The 21,713-nt window shown below is 41.7% G+C and overlaps 2 protein-coding genes across 3 annotated transcripts; one reads left to right on the forward strand and one right to left on the reverse strand.

Annotated features, from left to right (window-relative positions):
* The first annotated feature begins 9,472 nt into the window (after window positions 1–9,472).
* ca6 (carbonic anhydrase VI) lies at window positions 9,473–14,156 on the forward strand. Of its 2 annotated transcripts, XM_056423055.1 has the most exons (10): window positions 9,473–9,552; window positions 10,024–10,203; window positions 10,572–10,720; window positions 10,853–10,948; window positions 12,307–12,373; window positions 12,449–12,606; window positions 12,816–12,942; window positions 13,065–13,148; window positions 13,224–13,256; window positions 13,362–14,156. In XM_056423055.1, exons 2-10 carry the CDS (start codon window positions 10,131–10,133, stop codon window positions 13,994–13,996), a joined length of 1,422 nt encoding a protein of 473 aa, XP_056279030.1. In that variant the 5' UTR covers window positions 9,473–9,552; window positions 10,024–10,130; the 3' UTR covers window positions 13,997–14,156. The 2 variants fall into 2 exon arrangements, with proteins under 2 accessions (XP_056279030.1, XP_056279029.1); XM_056423054.1 differs by lacking the exon at window positions 9,473–9,552 and having other exon boundaries at window positions 10,166–10,184.
* Window positions 14,155–20,273, reverse strand: LOC130199504 (solute carrier family 2, facilitated glucose transporter member 5-like). Its single transcript, XM_056423053.1, has 11 exons — window positions 20,189–20,273; window positions 19,935–20,033; window positions 19,667–19,827; window positions 19,458–19,582; window positions 19,224–19,376; window positions 18,838–19,151; window positions 18,514–18,624; window positions 18,328–18,429; window positions 17,361–17,436; window positions 16,268–16,395; window positions 14,155–14,614 (listed from the first exon to the last, which is right to left on the reverse strand). The coding sequence occupies exons 1-11, from the start codon at window positions 20,231–20,233 to the stop codon at window positions 14,390–14,392; spliced, it is 1,539 nt and encodes a 512-aa protein (XP_056279028.1). The 5' UTR covers window positions 20,234–20,273; the 3' UTR covers window positions 14,155–14,389.
* Window positions 20,274–21,713: the final 1,440 nt, after the last annotated feature.

Consider the following 21,713-nt stretch of genomic DNA (forward strand, 5'->3'; position numbering starts at 1 on the left):
CCTTGAATGAAGACTCGTTGTTCAGCTCACATCCTTCCTCTCTGGACTGGAGTTACGGCCTCTTGGCAACTGGCACTTCATTAATGCCAGTTGTTTTCCTGTTTGTCTATCGACGTGTACGGGCTGATTAAAAACTATTTTAAACCAGCCCAGATGGTGAAAACAGAACTGACCATGTGTGAGCTGAGAGGAGAGTGTTTTCAACTCACATAAAGTTTAAGATCAAGAAGAAGCCACAGGTTTGATGCCCCCTCAGCACTCGGCTTGCACAAGCAGAAATGAACAGAAGCTGTCCTCTTCCTCAGTAAATCAGGAGGTTGATCTTTTCCTTGAGGACGACAACAGTTTTTACAGTCTTGCTGTCATACATGGTGTGGTTGTACTGGCGAGAAGAGCCTCGTTATGTCACATATTGTGAGCTTGATATATTGTATTTAGCTGCAGGTTGTATGTACAGTGTCCTGTGCTGATCTTGGTGAAAAGGAGAAGAAGAAAAAAAGCTGCATTCAGTGTGTCCAAAATAAATAAAAACTAGATGTTTCTTTGTACGGGATCAAATTGACCCAAGGTGAGAGCTCAACCTCCTCAGGTAGATGCGACGCCTCATCACAGGGATCCTGAATTTGACCTTTAAAGTTGCCTCTTGCATTTTTGTCAGATGTGAATTTATGACACTGAAGGACACTTTTTCTCCCATTAACTTGAAGCAAGAACTCATGACTTAATAAGGTAGTGTTGATGCTGTGTGATGGCAATACGGTGAAGAGACCGATTCAAACCATAAGACTCAAGATCCATCAAGCATGAGAAGAAGTCTGTGTGACACTCAACAGTGAGATGGGAGGAAACGGTGTTGACTGTGATTATTAAATCAGTATTTTAGAGAAAACATCTATAGAAGAGAAAACATCAAATCAGCCGACACAATAAACATCACATCTAAAGAAAATGTGTATGTCCTCTTCCTAAATGTTGGCTGTCGTCATTTCTTTCATCTGCAAGACATCAGTATCTTTTTTAAAATGTTGTCATCATCCAAATTCAAATCTGTTTTCACTATTCTTTACACATAATATTTTTCAGATGTTTTGGGTATTTCCGCTTTGACACAATTTCCTTGCAAAGCGTTGGTCCCCTCTTTCCTGGCAACGAAATGACCGAGATGATTGTGCTTTACACTTTTCATCTTGTGTGACAGTCATTATGGCTTTCATGGTGCATCTGAAACTGTGCGTAATATTGCTTAATTTAAGCGATAAACAATTAACGTTGTCATTTTGCCGACATTAACTGTCACTAATGACGTCAAGCTGACTCAGACAACCGGGGAAGTTGTGCTATCTTGTTATTGATGGTAACTCATGTTATTTTACATGTATGAAAACATAGTGGTTGTTGGTTGAGCCGACTGGATCAGGACTTGAATAGCATTGAATTTATAGAATACAATTAGCGTGGCTTAAGTCTTTATTTGCCTTTTTTTAATAACTATGGTCCATTTAGCATATAGTCTCTTTCCTCACACAGTTTGACATATTCGGGGGCTGCACAGTACAACCACTGAGTCAATGAGAAGCTCCACTGGAGCACATCCGTTTTACATCAGTGCAGCTTCACAGTGGCAATGACATTTAGCACATTCTGTATAATTCTCTGAAGAATAAAGGTTGCAGGCTGGTGTGAATCGTATTAAACAACCATATGATTGACATGCACATAGTCAGTGGAAATATATATGCATGCGACTGTGGCTCAGGGATAAGCAGGGCCGTCCTTCAATCAGAGGGTCGGCGGTTTGATCCCTTTCTCCGCTAGCCCATGTCGATGTGTCCTTGGGGAAGATATGTCACTCCAAATTGTTCCCGTAGCACAACCACAACACTCGAAACACATTTGTACTCTTCAGCGTCACAGTGAGGATGTTCATGTCTCAGACGACTGAGTGCAGATTTACAAGATGTCTGGGCTCATCCAAACAACACGTTGGCTAATGGAGCACATTGTTGTCATCAGTGTGTAAACAACCACTAGCGGGGTCGGACTCACTGGGTCCAATGGCGTGTCCGATGACGTAGACGATGACACAGGAGATGCTTATGTAGGGCATCCATGTCACGCTCTCCTGTCAACATAAAACACAAGCTGCAGTTACCATTAACCTGACATGCTGATGCTTTCAAACAGGAACACACGCAACAACAACTCTGCTCTGGCTGCACTGTGTGAAGCTTCAAACCCACTGGCCTGTTGAACGTAACGTCTGTCTGAAGGTGTTGGATCCAAGTGAGATTAAAGGGTAACAGGTGTGGGGAGGGGGGGGGGGGGGGCAACACTGGTATTGTGATTGTCTAATGTCCAGTGTTTGTTTCCTCATTAAAGGAAGTAATAAAAACCATTAAAAATAAGTCATACATATTAAAACGAGAATCAGTTTGCTGTGCAGCGTAAAGTAATACGAATGTGAGAAATAATCGACCCCCTTGTCACCTTTTTCACCCCTCATGAGTTTGCAGGTATGATTATAGATATCAGAATATTGTAAACAATACAACATAAAAGTCCTCAAATTGGAGCAAATGTGTAGATTGTTTTTCTTGATACATGATTTTAACGAATTATAATTGGTCATTTTGGCAACAATATGGGTTATTAAATTGCATATTTTCTAACTGGTTCGCAAACATTGTGGTCAAAACCATGAAAGAGTGACTTCTATCAATAAAAACACAAAGCTTTGCTGCAGTTTTGCAAACACTGAAACCGACTCACTTTTCTAGTTCAATGATAATTGTCAGAGAACAGCAATAATCCAGAGAATCAGAGAACTAGAGGATTAATATTGTTATACAGAAGAAACCCAAAGGGACACAAAGAGACAAAGAGAAACAAGGAAGAGCCGACTGCAGAGAAATGATTGAATATGGTTGGAAACAGAGAGAATGGGAGAAAGAGAGAAAGACCACAACTTTATGAATGTATTCTTCTGCCTATTGGAGCTTGTAAAACAACCCACTGACGCATTACCGCCATCAAGTGGTGGGAAGCTATATTGTAACTGAGCGTCTCATGGATAACAGCAATATCTCAGCTGTTTTAAATTGATAATGCGGTCTCGCGGCCCACGGATGTAAAACTCTAAGTTGTTTGCGGCCCTCTAAATGGCGCTGGCGGTCCAATCAGGGGCCGCGGCCCCATGGTTAAGAATCACTGCTCTAGTGGGAATGAGCATAAACACACTGTTTACTCCTTCATGTCATATTGCTTCTCTGAGAGATGTGATGATAAGTTCATAGATGCAAAAGTATATGTACGATATATTATGTTGAACAGTGTTGCTCCTCGATGGATCACCGCCAACCAATTATTTTGAACACAACTCCTTGTCCTTGCAGGCCGTGGTGGCCATATAGCACTTAAAACAATACACGTAATTGTCAAAATTATCACCCTTTCCTTTTTTAATAGCATTTACTTATACTTTTACTTTCAATACTTAAGAAATTTTATATCAGAAAATTACTTTTGATACTTAAAGTACAATAAATATCAGATACTGTAATACTTTTACACAAATAGTATTCTCAAGTATTGCTTGCGAGTACTTTAAACTGCAAAAATTTAACACTTGCAACAAAGCTCAGGGCTGTGCGAGAGACAATGCTGACGGATCTTTGTGATCTCGAAGAACTCTCTCTCTCTACAAAACGCTAATCTAACTGATTTGGCTCCTTCCTCAATGGGATCTCGGAGGAAGGGCCATGTTATCCAGCTAACTTAAGTTAGCCTGTGCGAGAGCAGGTTCAAGTTTATGGATGAGTTTCTAGTGATTTTGCCAAACCTGCTTCGTGGAACCGAAAAGCCTGATTGATGTAATCTTATCCTGAAAATGGTTCGGCTAACTCATATAGCCAGGTATGCTCTGCAACCATAAATCGAACACACCCACATTTCTGCATGTGACACCTTCAGGGACACAGGGATGAATGGATGGCAAAACCATTCTTGTACGGCAGGGGCCGTCACGGTAACCAATTTACTCTTGATCAGTTTTTCGTGAACATTCTAATAAAAATCCACTTAAAATATTGATAACAATTATTCTATATTGTTTCCAGTTGATTTAATGGTGTTAAAATACTACTTATAATAATAAAGAGACAATTGTCATCACTGTCAGAGTGGAGATGTTCTCTATGTGTAAACAAACTGCATTGAGTATTTATGCACAGTGTGTGTTATTTACTGTCTTCTGTATCCTGATAATACGTGGCGGAATTCTCCTTCCCATCTTTCCTTGATCCTGTGACATTTTCCACAGAGGTGGTTAGGAATTGACGTGAGGTGGTAATTATTTGTCTCTGTGATTTCATGTGAAAAATGGAACTTCCTGAACATCACTTCCAGTTACTCTCTATGTATTTACGATTAGCTCACTTCCGCTTCAGTGTAGCTATTCACTAACGCCACTAGGTGTAGCTAGAGAACATATAAAATAAATAAAATACTCCTTGCATATTAAGAAATATGCCACTATGTACAGGGGTGCACATAACTGGTACGCAGGTACGCATGCGCGAAGATAATCAACAATGCGTAATGCCACTTTTGTTACTTCGCGCCTTTGCGTACTTGACTGATCTGTTATTGATCGTCTCCACACAGCATGTCATTCTGTCTCTACGTGTCGCGTTAACACTTCTCGGCTCTCTGTCTCGCGCGCCGCAGAGCTCCGATGCCGGCGTGTGCGCGCACATCGGGACGGAGCAACAAAAAAAAGTCACTTGACCTCCATGATGCAGAGACTGTTGAGTTGAATGAGAACTTGTTGCCATTTCCATGTCTTCCTGGCAGAAAAGCAGGACCACCTCAGAAATGTGTCTGGAGAATATCTTTACCATCTGATTTCTTGTCACTTCCACCTTTCTGACAAAAATGTCAAATATGAAGTCATATTTATCTTTGCTGAATTTGCTTCCAGCCTGTCACCTCTGCCAATCCTGTGAAAGACTATTTCTAATCCTTTGACAAATTTCCCCTTGGGGATTAATAAAGTATATATCTATCTATCTATCTATCTAACCAGGGTAGGACATTTACATATTTTTTAGGGGGCAATTTTTGCCCCCACTGACTGAAATCCAGGAGCATTTAAAAATAAATTGGGGGCACTTTTTGAAACTTGCGAAATAACATTTAAACTTTGTTCAAAAATAATAAAGATACGTATTTAGGCTTACAGTATATGAGCAATTGTTTTAAAAATGGCAATAATAAGACTATTAGGCAGTAGTCTACAGATTCAAAGTTTTTTCTTAGATTTTTTAAAACAAAAAACATAAATCAGACCATCAGATTACATTTTATTCTCATTTATTTGTGGTTATTTATTATTATTACATTATTTTTAACACCTATTAACAATTATAACTTATTTATCTGTTTTTTATCATTTAAAATGATATTTATTGATTTTTTTGTGTGTACCTACCTAGTCATAGGCAATACAGATAGGACAGACACTACAAAGAAAAACTCAATACGATTAAATTATCATAATAATTACAGGAAATTCTCTCTCTTGGTGATATCAGGGGCACAATTATATTTAGGGGCAGTTTTGCCCTCGTGTATTTCCGACGCTGATCCTAACGTACCATCTACTTGCGAAAGGGTTGCCGGCAGCAGCACTGTCCCTCTGCTCATCTGTTGGTCAACATTAGAAAGCTGCACCAAGATGAGAGGAAGCATAACAGAGTTGCTGATCTGTAGCATGTTGGTGTCAAGTATGTTCTCGTGACCAAAGCACATGCTCTTTCTGATGTCAGGCAGCCTGGGAGGAGGGCAAGAAGCCCAGCCAGAGTGAGAGCTGCTTTGCTGCAATAAATAACACCACTTCCCCAGTTGTCTGAGTCAGCATGATTTTATTGGTGATAGTTAATATCTTCAAAGAAATTCCAAGACAATTTGCAAAAGAAAAATGACAACGTACATTGTTTATCACAATCAATCTCGGTCATTTTTGTTGCCAGGAAAGAGGGGAACAACGCTGTGCAAGCAAATTGTGTCAAAGCAGAAATACCAAAAAATGTCTGAAAAATATTATGTGTAAAAAATAGTGAAAACAGATTTTAATTTGGATGTCGTTTACGACAACATAAAAAAATATATACTGATGCCTTGCAGATGAAAGAAATGACGACAGCCAACAATTACTTTGAGCTGTGAACAGTTTAAATGCAAGTAAACATGTAAAAGCACATACACATTTTCTTTAGATGTGATGTTTATTGTGTCGGCTGATTTGATGTTTTCTCTTCTATAGATGTCTTCTCTAAAATACTGATTTAATAATCACAGTCAACACAGTTTCCTCCCATCTCACTGTTGAGTGTCACACAGACTTCTCCTTTAATGCTTGATGGACCCACCTTGAGTCTTATGGTTTGAATCGGTCTCTTCACCGTATTGCCATCACACAGCATCAACACTAACTTATTAAGTCATGAGTTCTTGCTTCAAGTTAATGGGAGAAAAAGTGTCCTTCAGTGTAATAAATTCACATCTGACAAAAATGCAAGAGGCAATTTTAAAGGTCAAATTCAGGATCCCTGTGATGAGGCGTCGCATCTACCTGAGGAGGTTGAGCTCTCACCTTGGGTCAATTTGATCCTGAACGTTTTATTAATTTTGGACACACTGACTGCAGCTTTTGTTTTGTGTGTTTTCGTCTCCACACCATGTATGACAGCAAGACTGTAAAAACTGTTGTCATCCTCAAGGAAAAGATCAACCTCGTGATTTACTGAGGAAGAGGACAGCTTCGGTTCATTTCTGCCTGTGCAAGCCGAGTGCAGAGGGGGCATCAAACCTGTGGCTTCTTCTTGATCTTAAACTTTATGTGAGTTGAAAACACTCTCACCTCACACATTATGGTCAGTTCTGTTTTCACCATCTGGGCTGGTTCAAAATAGTTTTTAATCAGCCGGTACACGTCGATAGACAAACAGGAAAACAACTGGCATTAATGAAGTGCCAGTTGCCAAGAGGCCGTAACTCCAGTCCAGAGAGGAAGGATGTGAGCTGAACAACGAGTCTTCATTCAAGGTGAATCTTTTGATCATTTGTAATACAAGCAGACATAAACATACACATGCACAGGCGATATGTATTAATATATTCAGGAAGACTTTACTCGACTAAATGATTCAAAACTATGTTTACCTTGGACATTAGTTTAGTGGAACGCTAAATTCCATTCCTAAACCAAATTCAATCCTAATTTTAAGACAAATTGTTGTTCTTCATGAGAAAAACCTTGTGTTCCTGCTGAAAGTTAGATCAGAAGCTCTATACCACAATACTTTAATTATGAAGCTACATTTAGCTTATTAACTGCAAACATGGGGAAACGCCAGCCTGGCTGTCCAAAGGTTGTTAAGGAAGAAAAAGTTTAGCGTCAACTTGTCTTTTTACACTTTCTTTATTCGATGTGTTAATAAGTGAGCTCTTTGTCACGGCTCGGCTGTGACTCATGTCCTTTTTCGTTGTTTTCCTGTGTCTCTTGTGCCCCCTGTTTGTTTCCTGTTGCGTGTTTGTGCGTGTGTGTGTGTGTGCGCGCGCGCGTGTGCCACGGGCGTGGCTTCCGGCACCTGGCCTTATCTCCACACTGAAGGACACCTGCACGCCATATCCAGCACCTGTCTTCAATCACATCAGTTCCTTCCTGTTAAAACACTTCGGCTTCCCTCTCACCAGTTGACAGATTATTATCAGTGGTATTTAGACTCTCGGCCTCTCTAAGTATTTAGATTGCTCTCGTATTGTGTGTTTGACTTCCTACCAACCTCTGTTCCCTGTGTGCCAGCTCAGCCACCTCGCCGTTCTACCACCTCACCAGTATCCTGTTCAATAGAGCCATTCCCTTCACCCACCTTGTAGTCCACGTGTCTACGCTGATATCCACCAGCTGGTGGAAAGGTTTAATCAGATATTAAAATGCATGCTGCCAAAGTTTGTCCCCCAAACAGGCTCGGATTGGGATCGATGGTTACCGTACCTGCTGTTTGCATACCGGGAGGTACCACAGGTTAACAGGATTCTCACCGTTCAAGCTTCTTTACGGATGCCAGGTGAGTGGGCCATTGGACCTCCTAAGAGAACACTGGGATAAACCAACTGGAGACCAGGAGGATGTGGTTTCCTATGTGGTTAAGATAAGAGAGATTGGATAAGATGACATTTCTTGCACAAGAACACATGAGAACGGCACAAGCGAACCAGAAGACCTCGTATGACAAGAAGGCCAGGGAGAGAATGTTTCAGCCAGGACAGCAGGTCTTGCTTCTACTGCCGTCCAAATGGCAGGGGCCTTATGAAATCACCAAGCGCCAGGGTAAGGTCACTGTGGCAGCTGTCTCCAATTTGGCCTCGGCTGCTGGTGATTGGCAATCCCGTGGGTTTCCCCCAAAAGCCCCAAGGATCAGCCATGACCAAAGAGGTTCCGTTTGTCAACATGCTTTATTTTATTTTTATTATACACGTGATGGTAGATTGGTATCAATAGTTTGGGGTTTAGTCGGATTAGGTAAATAGTTAGGATACATATTTGGTGTTACATAGACTCACCTCGGGAGGGTTGATCTGGGTTAATTGGCAGCACATGGTGTGTATTTTTTTTAATATAAGCTCACTTTTGTTTGAGAAGGGGGCTGGGATAATGAAGGAACAAAACAAACTTGAGTTTCTTCCTGAATGCTGACTGTATTGCTTCATTTGCCTCCATGGCCACTCAGGCACCCTGACAGAAGATTAGATTAAAAAAACCCAGTTTAACTGGTTTCTCCCTTTGCACTTACTTTTCAAACTGCAAACCTTTGAATTGAACAGTGAGCATGTGAAGTGAAGAGGGATTGGACACGTTGCAACTTGTATGCATGAACAACTGATACTTGCATTATCCTATTACTTATCAGCTCTCTTGATTTTATCTTATCAGAAGCAGTCAGGGTTTTTTTCAGAATTGCGACTTTAAGTGAAAGTGCCATTTATGCTTTCATGAGGACTCAGTTGAAGACTTGGTCAGCAGAGGTTTTGTGACAATTTTGTGTTAAGTATAATGAAACTGTTGGATGCTGAACAACAAAGGCAACATTAAAATAATATACTATAAACCGTTATCCTCAATAACAAAGGTAACGGATTTATTTCAAGTATTAACGTTATTACATGTAACTCTGTACAATAAGCACGAACAGTTGTTTTACACCGAGAAATAACATTTCAACTCTGCCCTCCAATATTGAAATACGGAAGATGAGCCAATCCTTTCCTGTCACTTTTTGGCTGATCTCTGCATGGGCGTTCTCAGAGGAGATTCCAACACCTCCCTCCACTCGCAGTTTAAATACAGAGAACACCTCTGGATGTGTTAGAGTCCCTTGTGAAGGATCAGAAGCGCAGCGATGAACTTCTTCTGTGTGTTGGTCTCCGCTGTTTTGGTCTCTGCTCACAGTGCTGGGATTCCTCATGATGGAATACATTGGACATACACAGGTGGGCTTTTTTGAATATCCAAATGTTGTATTTTTATTTTGTATAATTTCATTTTTTGCAACTAAACACCAAACGTAAGAGAGTTTTATTAGATGTAAAGTGTGTGGTGCGTGTGAAGGTGCGGGACAAGCTGTCCTGACTATTTATTCTGGTATAAGAAGCTGCCAAGTTGTTTCTTCTCTTCAACATTCACTCGAGACACCTGGCCACTGGTTGTGAAGCGCACTGAATTGGCCAAATCCCTTATAGCCGCTGTCAGTGGATCAAGGCTGGTTACAGCGCAGCAATAACTACAGAGTGAATACTCAATATATCCAGTTGAACAAGGCCTGTCTGTGCTTGTGAAACTAACGACACCTGGGAACAGGTTCCACACTCACGAACAAGGGCACATGTAGTTTGACAGCGCTCACCCTAAATAGCCTAATAATGATGTCATAATAGTTTCTGGGGCTTGATTTTCTCCCACAGAGGGAGCTTTGGACCAGGTGCACTGGCCAACCAAGTACCCTCAATGTAGCGGAGAGAAGCAGTCTCCAATAGACATCCAGCGGCGCAGCGTGAAGTACAACCCAGACATGCTGCAGCTGGAGCTCGACGGATATGATGCTCAAAAGGGGAATTTTTTCATGGTAAATAACGGGCACACCGGTAAGAGAAAATGCATCCATGACTCAAACTCAATATTAACTACAACTAATATTAACCAAAGGTTTGTGAACTATAAACCAAACGTTATCGATTACAGTGAATCTGAGTCTGCATATGTTGTATCATGCAGAGCTCCAATATTAATGCATGTTCATCATTTTAATTACTTCACAGAATGAACTTTTACAACTAAATTATACGAGTTTGACGTACATTGTTGCAGACCTTATGTTTACTGTAAGAGACGCATTCAATGTGGTGTATTATAGAACTCAAACAAACAATGGTCTGAAGGATATTCATTTAAAAATGGGAAACATTCAGTTATTTGTAAGCTGCCTCCTTTGTGTTTTTGATGTCTCCATCAGTTCAAATCGACCTGCCTCCCACTATGGCGATCATTAAGGGCCTGCCAGGTAAATACACCGCTGTCCAGATGCACCTACACTGGGGCGGCTGGGACATGGAGGCCAGTGGAGCAGAGCACACCCTTGACGGCACCCGTTACATGGCAGAGGTTGGAAAAGTTACCTCATTTATTTGCCTGTTTTGAATTTAAAGTTTTAACACGGGTAGAGATTTTCACATTTTCAAAGCAGCTCATTGGTCATATTTTGGCACGTGAAGTATTTTCCATCTTGTCTTTCAGCTCCATGTTGTCCACTACAATTCTGACAAGTACAAGAGCTTTACTGAAGCCAGAGATAAGGCCGACGGGCTGGCAGTACTCGCCTTTTTCTATGATGTACGTACGCCACAAATACTTTTGTTTCCTTTTCTCTATTATCTGCTTTGTCGGACCACAAAGGCTTTCACATATACAGGACTGTCTCAGAAAATTAGAATATTGTGATAAAGTTCTTTATTTTCTGTAATGCAATTAAAAAAACAAAAATGTCATGCATTCTGGATTCATTACAAATCAACTGAAATATTGCAAGCCTTTTATTCTTTTAATATTGCTGATTATGGTTTACAGCTTAAGAAAACTCTAAAATCCTATCTCATAACATTTTAATATTTCCTCAGACCAAGTAAAAAAAAAGATTTATAACAGCTGAGTGTTTGTCAAGGCTCAGGAAACCCTTGCAGGTGTTTCGAGTTAATTAGACAATTCAAGTGATTTGTTTAATACCCTACTAGTATACTTTTTCATGATATTCTAATATTTAGAGATAGGATATTTGAGTTTTCTTAAGCTGTAAGCCATAATCAGCAATAAATCAGAATAAAAGGCTTGCAATATTTCAGTTGATTTGTAATGAATCCAGAATGCATGACATTTTTGTGTTTTTAATTGCATTACAGAAAATAAAGAACTTCATCACAATATTCTAATTTTCTGAGACAGTCCTGTATATATATATATATATATATACAGGACGCCACCACTACTTCTGGTGCATTATCTTCAGTTCAGCTATAGGAAGCTTACAATAAAAAGTTTTTGTTGTAAAAAAGTATTATTCCCTTTGAAGTGTATGATACTTTGTGTCAGTCATCCTTCTGGGTTAAAGGCTCTCTTCAGTGTTAATTTACATGTCGATGTATTGAATGAGTTTCAACATGTTTTCATGAGCTTGTTTGCAGAAGAATGCTCTGGGTCTCAGTCATCTCTGCAGCAACACCACCGTTGGCAAGCCCCATGAGAGCAGCACCGAGTGGCTGAGTCTTAGTGCTATTTGGAAAAACTAATTTGGCAACAAATGATTCAGAGTCACTGATGTGGAAGTTTGAAAGGGGATTCCAGTTAATTACATCTGGGAACGTTACTCAAAAGAAGTCCAATGGGGCAACAAAGCGGTCAGACAATGAGATGGACCTTTAAGGGCACTTTCCGATGTTTCTTGCCTTTTTTGACGTGATGTTGCTGTATTCCCAGATATTACTAATTAGTTTTGTGTATACAATATTATCAATATATATATATATATATATACTGTATATAGATATAATGGCCAACCCAACGAAAACAAAAAGGCTCAAGTTATAATGAGCCAGAACAATCACACCTCGTTACTATGCCTTTACACATACTTGCACACACACTTGTGCTTTCTTTTTGAACTGAACATTTAAGCTTCATCTTTGGTTTACTTTCAGGACGGGCATTTTGAGAACACCTACTACAGTGATTTCATCTCCAATCTGGACAAAATCAAATATGCAGGCGAGTTACTGCACACGTGAATCAACCGACCTCTGAGGCTTGAGGTCTAATGTGATTTTAATGTGATCCTGACAGGTCAGTCCATGAACATCTCGAACATTGATGTGCGCTCTATGCTCCCCGAGAACATCAACCATTTCTTCAGATACCAGGGCTCCCTCACCACGCCGCCCTGCTACGAGAGCATCCTCTGGACTGTGTTTGATACTCCCATCACTCTCTCACACAACCAGGTGCAGCAGACAGGAAGCCCTTTCTCTCAAAATGTCAACATTTTGAACAAAAGTCTGTGTTCGCATTACTACAGCTGACAAAAAAAGATAACTTATTCAACTATTTTGCCTTTTATGGGAGTGGACTTTCGCTATTTAAAGGAAATGTGCTTATTTTTTTAACATAAAGCGATGTCAGAGTTTATACTCTTCTTATCTGTTGTGTTCAGATCAGGAAACTGGAGAGTACACTGATGGACATGAACAACAAGACCCTGTGGAATGACTACCGCATGGCTCAGCCTCTCAACAGCCGTGTGGTGGAGTCTTCTTTCTTGCCGCGCCTCGGGAAAGGAAGTATGTAGCATGTTGCTGCAGAGTGATTACACAAAAGGGTGATATGTACTCCCCACAATTTACTAGGGCAATAAAGCCTGTGTCTGATCCTCCTCCTTTTTCATCCACCTCTTACTTTTCAGCATTTTGTCGTCAAGATGAGATTGAATCCAGGCTCCTGAAGATCGAGGGTCTGATAACGTCTCTTGGAAAGCATATGCATTCAGGTGAGTCGTACAAACTGATACAAATGATGAGATGTAAATGAAAGTACTTACTCTCTTTCAATCTATGCTCTTAAGGTGGACTTCGTAACTCAAAGCCTACCAGATATGGTGAGTCCCTCAGTTTCAGTTTCATTTGAGATCCAACTCTGATTTCTGACAGTGGATGATTAATGGTGGACGTCTGATTCTATTTTTGTTTTATGTTTTTATCAGAACCTCGCGCTCTGTTCCCTCTGGTGCTCGACTTCCAGGAGAAAAACTCTGGAAGTTATGCCTTGGCCCAACTCAGCCATCCCATGAAGCTTGACTCCTTCACTGTGTGCATGCATGTCCTGCCTCAGCTCAAGGGGGTCCACACCGTCATCTCTTACGCCAGTAACGGCAACGACAACGAGCTGATGATCTCCATCGCTGAGGACAAGGATACCAAAGAAGTCGGCCTCTGGATTGGCAATGAGTTTATCAATCTGCCGCACAACTTCAAGTTCCACGACTGGAACAACTTCTGCATCACCTGGTCGTCCAACACCGGCGGCGCAGACCTGTGGATCAACGGCATGGTGGGGGAGCAGCGATATCTGAAAAGAGGTTACACAGTCAGCCCCGGCGGTGTGTTCATTGTGGGCAAAGACCAGGATGGGCTACTGGGCATCTCCAACGCAGAGAACTTTGTGGGGAAGATGACTGATGTCAACGTGTGGGACTATGTACTGTCCACAGCAGATATCCGGGACCAGATGTCGTGTGAGAGAAACAGCACCATGATGGGAAATGTGTTCAGCTGGGGAACAACCAAACTCAGTCTGTTTGGAGGGGTGCAGCTCGACAGCCAGTACAGATGCCTCTGAATGGATCGGCTGCTTCTGTTTGCATGCGCTCTAAAAGGATGCACTCATACAACATTTCACTGCTGATAGTGGGATTTAAAAAACGTCTTTGATGAAGGATGAAAAGTCTTGCCATGCATTGTACTCGTATGTTTACAGTTCAATAAAGGCTTACAAGGGACTTCTTGGTTTGTTTATTGACACAATGACTCATTCACACCTCTGAGGCTGTATTTAGGGCACACAACAAGTTTCACTATATTAAGATCTTATAGCCACACAAACAATACACAAAGAGATTATGTCAAGAGTCCTTGTGAAGTACAAGATAGAGGCTGAAGTTAGACCTTTCCAGTCCATTACAATCCTCCCCAGTGTGAAGACTTCCTCTCCTCAGAATGCTCTCCTGCTCCTTCACAAGGCCGTGACCCTTCCTGCATCCTCCAGGCGTTCTTTGCTCTCTTTCAGCGGCAGATCCCCAACACCCAGTTTGATCTCCACTTTGTTCCTCTTGGCGAACATCTGGCATATCTCCAGGAAGGTTTTGTTCTTTGTCTCAGGGACCACCAGCCAGATGTAGATCAGCGTGACCAAACAGATGAAGGAAAAAATTATAAAGCTGTATGAGCCCAGACCTCTCTGAGGGGAGAAGGAGAGAGGGAATGTGATCAGTGTGTCCTCAAGATGAAATGTTGTAAATATGTTAGTCAGGAACAGTTGGTTGGATGTAAACGTCATCCAAGGAGAGGGGAAGTATGATTTGCACGCTACTTTAAAAAAAAAAAAAAAAATGTTTTTTGGGTTTCAGTAACTCAAACAAATTCCTTTGTGGTTTTTGTTGTGGTTTGAAGTCTTGATATCAAATAAACATGCCACAAGCATAAGTGTTGTGTTTATTTCTGAGATTAATAATAAACAGGGATGGATGCTACTTCTCCTAAAAGAACACCACACTTGAGTATTAGAATAAGATTGGCCTGTCAGCTAGTTGTGTAAAATTACACCTCTACGTCCAAGGGTGAAAATGAGATTTGAAGATAAATGCGAAAACAGCCTTTGAGTGTCAAACTCTGCACAGATGTCATTCTGCACAGTGAAGGTTCAGAATAAGTGTTGTAACAATGAGCAAAACACACTGGAACACTGAAAAGCAAATATAAATATACTTAAGTGTAATCTGTTTCCACAAATCCAATAGTTTGTTTCGAATGAAGTATGACTTTAATTTCTTTGTGAAGAGCTTTTCAAGTTTGGATATGAGACTTGGATTTGTCCCATTTACATTTTTTGTTTGTTGATAAAACGACATGTTGCATGGCCTATTCAGTAATGTCTATTATAATTGTAGTAAGTAGTTAGAGTCGTAAGACAATATAACAATGTGCATTAAATATTAGGGAACACAGTGAGCTCAGCATAGAGACAGAGGAAACAACTCGCTCTGTACAAAGGGAGCAACATTGGACCATTTGCAACATAAAATTCAACAATAATGTAATATTAATAAAAGATTTAATATATTTTGTGTTTGATACTTACGAAAAGCAAACCCCATTTGTTTCTGAGTGAGACTTTAGTGGCTCAGAGCAGTGTACCGTGGGGTACGGTTGTTGTGACTTACTGCCTCTTTGACTGTTTAAAGCACGACGGATAGCTCAGTTTGTCTGGACTCCATTACAACGTTGGAGGCTCTGTTCTCTCTACAGCCCCCCCCCCCCCCCCCCTCTAACCTCCACCCAGCCAACCCATTGCATCGGGTCCCACTCCCAAGGCAACTGCATTGTCTGAGTCTGTGGCCCCAAACATAGACAGACAGGTCTATAGTCTACAGGGGTTTCCTGGCAACCTCATGGTGAAGACCAGACGGTATCTATGGCCGTGTCATATATGTTCTCATCTTCCACTTGGAAATAGATAATAATAGAATTTAAGAAACTTTAAAATATATTGTTTTTCAATTATTGATGGTGCATTTGTCTCCCGTTTGATTGGTTGTTGCGGTCTGTGTAACCAGGATATTGTTTCATCGTGTGAGTTCAATACTTGACCGAAACGTTTTATTTTCCATCGGCTTTGTGCTAGGAGTGTTAAAGAATTCAAACTTTATTTTAATGGGTTAAATTAAAATTCTGCACATTGTAAGACAGACAAACCAGACATGCATAAGTAATTAAAAACAAGATCGAAATGATTATGCTATATAAGCAACTTAAAAAATATCTAAACAATCCATTTCAAAATAATAATCTTTCATTCCCCCATGTAAGAGTTCTTATAAATTGTGTAACTGACCTCTAGGAAGGGGAAGACAAGGCCAACAGTGAAGTTGGAGAGCCAGTGGACGGAGCCTGCGGCCATGAAGGCAGCGGGCCTGGCCGACTGCCTGAACATCTCAGTAGTCACCACATAAGGAATGGGACCTAAAGAGCCCAGATGTGGTTAACTACAACCAAAACACTTGAGACACATCATTACTCTTCAGGGTCACAGTGAGGATGTTCATGTCTCAGACGACTGAGTGTAGAGTTACAAGATATATCATTACATGTCTGGGCTCATCCAAACAACACGTTGGCTAATGGAGCACATTGTTGTCATCAGTCTAGGTGTAAACAACCACTACACTCAAAGAAATGACTCATTGGATGAACTCAATTAAATTGTTGGCAGGTTTTCCATCCAATAATTATATGCAACTCCAACTCAAATTTAGCACATCAGTGCAATAAAATGTAATTAAGTTAGTCCAACTCATTTGTATCAAATACATCTAAAATAAAATAACGATATTCATTAAATTAAATTAATTTGTGTTTGTCCAACTCAAAATATAAACTAACTAACTAACAAAATATGCAAACTCCACACAGAAGGAACGTCCCAACTGGGAATTGAACCCACGGACCTCTGGCTTTGAGGCGACAGCGCTAGCCACTACACCTCCGTACAGCCCTGAAAGTGTCTTCACCTTGTAAACAACTGATTCTCAGCTGGCGCATGCGCAAAAGGTAGCCCTCAATGAAACACATTTATTTTGAGTTGATATGCAGACCATCTAACCTAAATAAATCTAATAAATGAAAGTATTCATACATTTTGTGTTACACCCATTAAATATAAATATCTATTTTTGTAATTGATTTATTTAAATGTATCAAACAATATTTAAATGTATCACCTCGAAGAAGGGCTTGAATCGTTTTTGTGAGCGTAACCTAAACATATCTAATAAATGAAAGTATTCCTACATTTTGTGTTACACCCATTCAAAATAAATATCTTCGTTTTGTAATTGATTTATTTAAATGTATCAAACTATATTTAAATGTGTCACCTCTAAGAAGGGCTTGAATCGTTTTTTTTAGTGTAGCGGGGTCGGACTCACTGGGTCCTATGGCGTGTCCGATGACGTAGACGATGACACAGGAGATGCTTATGTAGGGCATCCATGTCACGCTCTCCTGTCAACATAAAACACAAGCTGCAGTTTCCATTAACCTGACATGCTGATGCTTTCAAACAGGAACACACGCAACAACAACTCTGCTCTGGCTGCACTGTGTGAAGGTTCAAACCCACTGGTCTGTTGAATGTAACGTCTGTCTGAAGATGTTGGATCCAGGTGAGATTAAAGGGTAACAGGTGTGGGGAGGGGGGGGGGGGCACTGTGATTGTCTAATGGCCAGTGTTTCCTCATACTTTAGTGGTGGGCTGCTCTGTTTGTGTCTTAAAGTTCTCATGACCCCAGCAAATAAAGATGTCATGTCATCACATTTATTTTCCAAACCAAGTACAACATGTAAAATGTATTAAAATTACCGTCCAATAAGAATTATCGTACAGTGACACAATTCCTGTTTTGTTATTTATAAGCCAGTTTTTCTTTCACCATCATCAGATCTCCACATTAACTTCAGCTCCTCAGTTTATACACCTTAATACCCTTATGTCTTGTTCATGTTATATCAGAGTTGTCATAGTTATAAGTGTACCTCTTGTAAATAATGTTAACGTCAACATCCAAGTTGTAATTATGGCTCAGAAACCTAAAAACTATACAGTTTAACACAAAAATACCTAAAAACCAAGCAACTATTGACCTCTTACATCGGCCAAAGCCTTAAATGTAATCAAACCCACATTTATGGATATGATGTTATGAAGATGAAGATGCAGTCAGTAACTACAGCCGGTCATACTATCGTGCACTGGGGCCTGTTGTAACTTCACCACTGTTTGAGACACTCTTGACATAAAACAGCAGATTATGTTGAGGTGCTGAACCGCTAGAGGGCAGCAGAGTAACATGTTGAGGATGTGAGATACAGAAGCTTTCCCATGGTGCATGGTACCTGGAAGATGAGTGCGACTGTGAGCAGCACACAGGCTACACAGCAGATCCCAAACCCCCAGAGGAGGAGCAGCCGTCGTCCCCAGGCCTCCACGATGAAGACCTGGTGAAACAAACTCTGTTCAGCTCCATCATCTCCGGCTGATATGATCAAACAACAGCCGGTAGATATCAACAGAGTACTCACAGCAGCTATGGTCATGAAGACATTCACTGCACCTGTCCCCACAGTGACGAACTGGATATCATCCTGCTGGACTCCTGCAGTGGCATATATGCTATCTGCATAGTAGTAGATCTGACACGGGATAGAAATGTGTTATGACTAAATAATTAGCTCTGAGTTGAAGAACAGAGGTTCAATACAGGAAGGAGAATGCAACAGTGGAGTAGCTGAACATACAGTACAGAGGACATTGTTTTTAAGCAGTGCATCCTGATATGTTTAATCTGTAACAGAGGCAGTGTGGTCATCAGTGGGTCAGGGACGAGGGCAACAGGCCAGGCTCACCGCGTTGACCCCCGACAGCTGCTGGCCCATGTTCATGACGATGATGGAGACCAGCTGCCAGCGAAGGGAGCGCTGGGACAGCAGGCTGAGCACCGACAGGCGTCCCTCGGCCCTCTCCGACTGGTCCTCCAGACGCATCTCTGAAAGCTCTGCGCTTACGTCTTCCATGCCACGCAGACGCTGTAGCGCTTTCTTTGCCGTCTTCTCATCTCCTCTCTGGATCAGCATGTACCTGGGGCTCTCTGGGAAGAAGGGCAGCAGCAGGAGCTCGATCAGGGCGGGGATACCGGTCACACCCAGCATGAGGGTCCAACCTGGATACACAAGGCACGGTCCTGAGTCTCCTCAAGTCAGCTTCAACAACTAGGAGGGAGCCAATCAGTTACCTGTGGGGTTGCCCAGTATGTTTCTCATGCCCAGCACCTGTGCACTAAGGATGCCAATGGTGATGAAGAGCTGCGGGATGATGCCAAGGGCTCCCCTCAGGTTTTTGGGGGCAAGTTCTCCCAGATACATGGGAACCACATTTGATGAGAGACCTGCAGAGAGAGAGAACTTAGGATACATTCAAATGACTTATGACGTGTATAAATCCTGATCACTCGAACAATATATCTGACCTGCACAGATGCCCACTATGAATCTGGCCACAATGATGATCTCATACGACCTGGCAATCTCACTGACTCCCATCATCACAGCGGGGGCGATGGAGAAGATGTTGTTGAAGAGGAGGGTGCCCTTCCTGTCGCCGGGTAGATGCAGTTGAAGTCATGTTCGACCAACAAGTAGACGCCTCTTATGGTGCGTGACACATGTGACCTATTACCTCCCTAGCTTGTTGACCAGGGGGGCCACCATCAAGGAGCCAAAGAAGCCTCCGAGCGGGTACATGGACACAGAGAGGGACCACAGCAGAGTCAGGAAGTCCTCCTCCATCGGCCTGCCGTGACGCTCCAGGTAGGTGGTGTTATAGAACTGCTGCATGAACTGAGAGAGCAGGACAACGCTGATGGACACACCTCAACATACGAGTGACGCAGGACTCTCGGTCACTGCGTGTTACAGTAAAGCTTGTGTTTCTTTGCTTGGGCTACCGGTGATGGAGAGTTGATCACAGCCACATTATAACCATACTGGAACGATGAGCCAAATGCAGATATGAGCGTTGCCAACACCAGCACCGCCGTTAGTCTCTGTCGGGGGACAGGGAGAGCTCAGTCTGCGAAGCCTCTTTTTACAACACAAGCATCCCCCGTCATGATGACACCACACGTTCCCACCGTCACAGAACACACTGAACAACCCGTGGTGTGATGGCGGTGACAGTCACATCTGGTGTGTCACTCACCCCTTTCAACTCCGCGGGCTTTCCCGACTCCTCGTTTTCCGCCATGGTTGCGTTTGGACTCTCTTTCGGCGATGATAAGAGCACACTTTGCAGCACCGCATTCCGTCTGCCCTTTGGACGCCAGCTCAGAGAGCGGAGCGGCGCTTTACGGCTTGGCGACAGTTATCGTTTTCACGTTGCTGACTGTGGGCCTCAGGTTCAGGAAGTTTGGGATTCAGTACATTCAAGATATTTGATCCTGCCCTGGGCTGAATGTTAGTATCTGATGCTTTTATTTCACGGCACCATCAACTAAGTGAGTTAAATTGATGACATCTCCAGCTGTCAGTATGGAGTTATGTTATCATCCAAATGATAAAGACACGAGAGTCTGTGTTGCTGCAGGCTGGATTACAGGCTGGATGTTAAAGCAGAACGAAGACACAATGCTGAGATCACAACATCAGTGTGGATCCTTGTACAATTAGAGAAATGCATCTATTCTCACGCTAAAGACACCTGCAAATGTCTCTGTGTCACGTGCAATGCCTCTTATCTCTGAAGCTGAGGATGTGTGTCAGGACAACGGCCCCGAGGCCGTTTACTCTTCAAGTTGGAACTACGCTAATAAAATGGGTCGATGAGTAAACAATGCTGGCGGGATATAAGAATAATTAAAGGTTAGAACTATGTGTGCTAAGAGATAAGACCAAAGATGAAGTGTTAAGTGAAGCAGGATGAGCTGTCAGAACAAAAGTCTACTTTTTTTGGAAGGTAACTTATTTATATATCTATTCTATGAACTAAACCAGAGAGCCGTTTGATTTATTTTAAATACTTAGAAGATTCAACAGACTTTTCTGCATCTAAATTGTGCTTCCAACAGTTTGTTAACAGCGACGTCTGCCAGCAACATGAAAAAAACACGTTATTATATCCTGTTCTTTTAAATCAGTGTTGGGCCAAGTACAAGTTGTTTATGTGAAGTGGTTGCAATATTAGCAGTTACCGGTTGGTGGAGCTAATGGTTGGTTGTAGGAAGAAATATCCTGTCTAAGGTGCAAAGTTTAGTTCCACCGTGTCACTTTAATATTTTACAGCTTAATTATTCACACTGAGACCAAACAGTAACTTTTGGCTTGGTGTTTTGAGAGTTTCTGAAGTTTTTCAAGACACTTGTGAACATTGTTCTGCCACTTCTAATCTAAATACAGCATTGCGGCTCTGAATGATTGCCCATTACTTTTAGTGGACAGCCAAATGAACAGCCTGTGTTGTGAAAAAATGTACTTCCATTATCTTGACTGGTGAATGGTCACCTCATGCAGTGGAGTGCAGCCCTCTTGTCCTCTTTAACTTAATGAATGAAGTGGGCAGAGAGCCAGCGGGGGAGACAACATAAACCCCTTCCTTAAGTGTTTCCACGAGCTCCAGTTACTTCAATGTCGGCCAAATCTCACCACCGACACAATGGATTCATTCCTGCATAAAATACAGTAAATGTCGATCGTCTGCCGTCCTCAAGGACAAAAAACATATCACTGCA

The sequence above is a fragment of the Pseudoliparis swirei genome, chromosome 9, assembly GCF_029220125.1.
Source record: "Pseudoliparis swirei isolate HS2019 ecotype Mariana Trench chromosome 9, NWPU_hadal_v1, whole genome shotgun sequence".
NCBI classification, from domain to species: domain Eukaryota; kingdom Metazoa; phylum Chordata; class Actinopteri; order Perciformes; family Liparidae; genus Pseudoliparis; species Pseudoliparis swirei.

Coding starts and splice junctions, on each gene's coding strand:
- LOC130199504 (XM_056423053.1), bottom strand. CDS start 20,233: ATGGCGGAAAACGAGGAGTCGGGAAAGCCCGCGGAGTTGAAAGGG. Junction 20,034..20,188: donor AGCCCGCGGAGTTGAAAGGG/GTGAGTGACACA, acceptor GTCCCCCGACAG/AGACTAACGGCGGTGCTGGT. Junction 19,377..19,457: donor CATAGTGGGCATCTGTGCAG/GTCAGATATATT, acceptor CTCTCTCTGCAG/GTCTCTCATCAAATGTGGTT.
- ca6 (XM_056423055.1), top strand. CDS start 10,131: ATGCTGCAGCTGGAGCTCGACGGATATGATGCTCAAAAGGGGAATTTT. Junction 10,721..10,852: donor GCACCCGTTACATGGCAGAG/GTTGGAAAAGTT, acceptor CTTGTCTTTCAG/CTCCATGTTGTCCACTACAA. Junction 13,149..13,223: donor TGGAAAGCATATGCATTCAG/GTGAGTCGTACA, acceptor TATGCTCTTAAG/GTGGACTTCGTAACTCAAAG.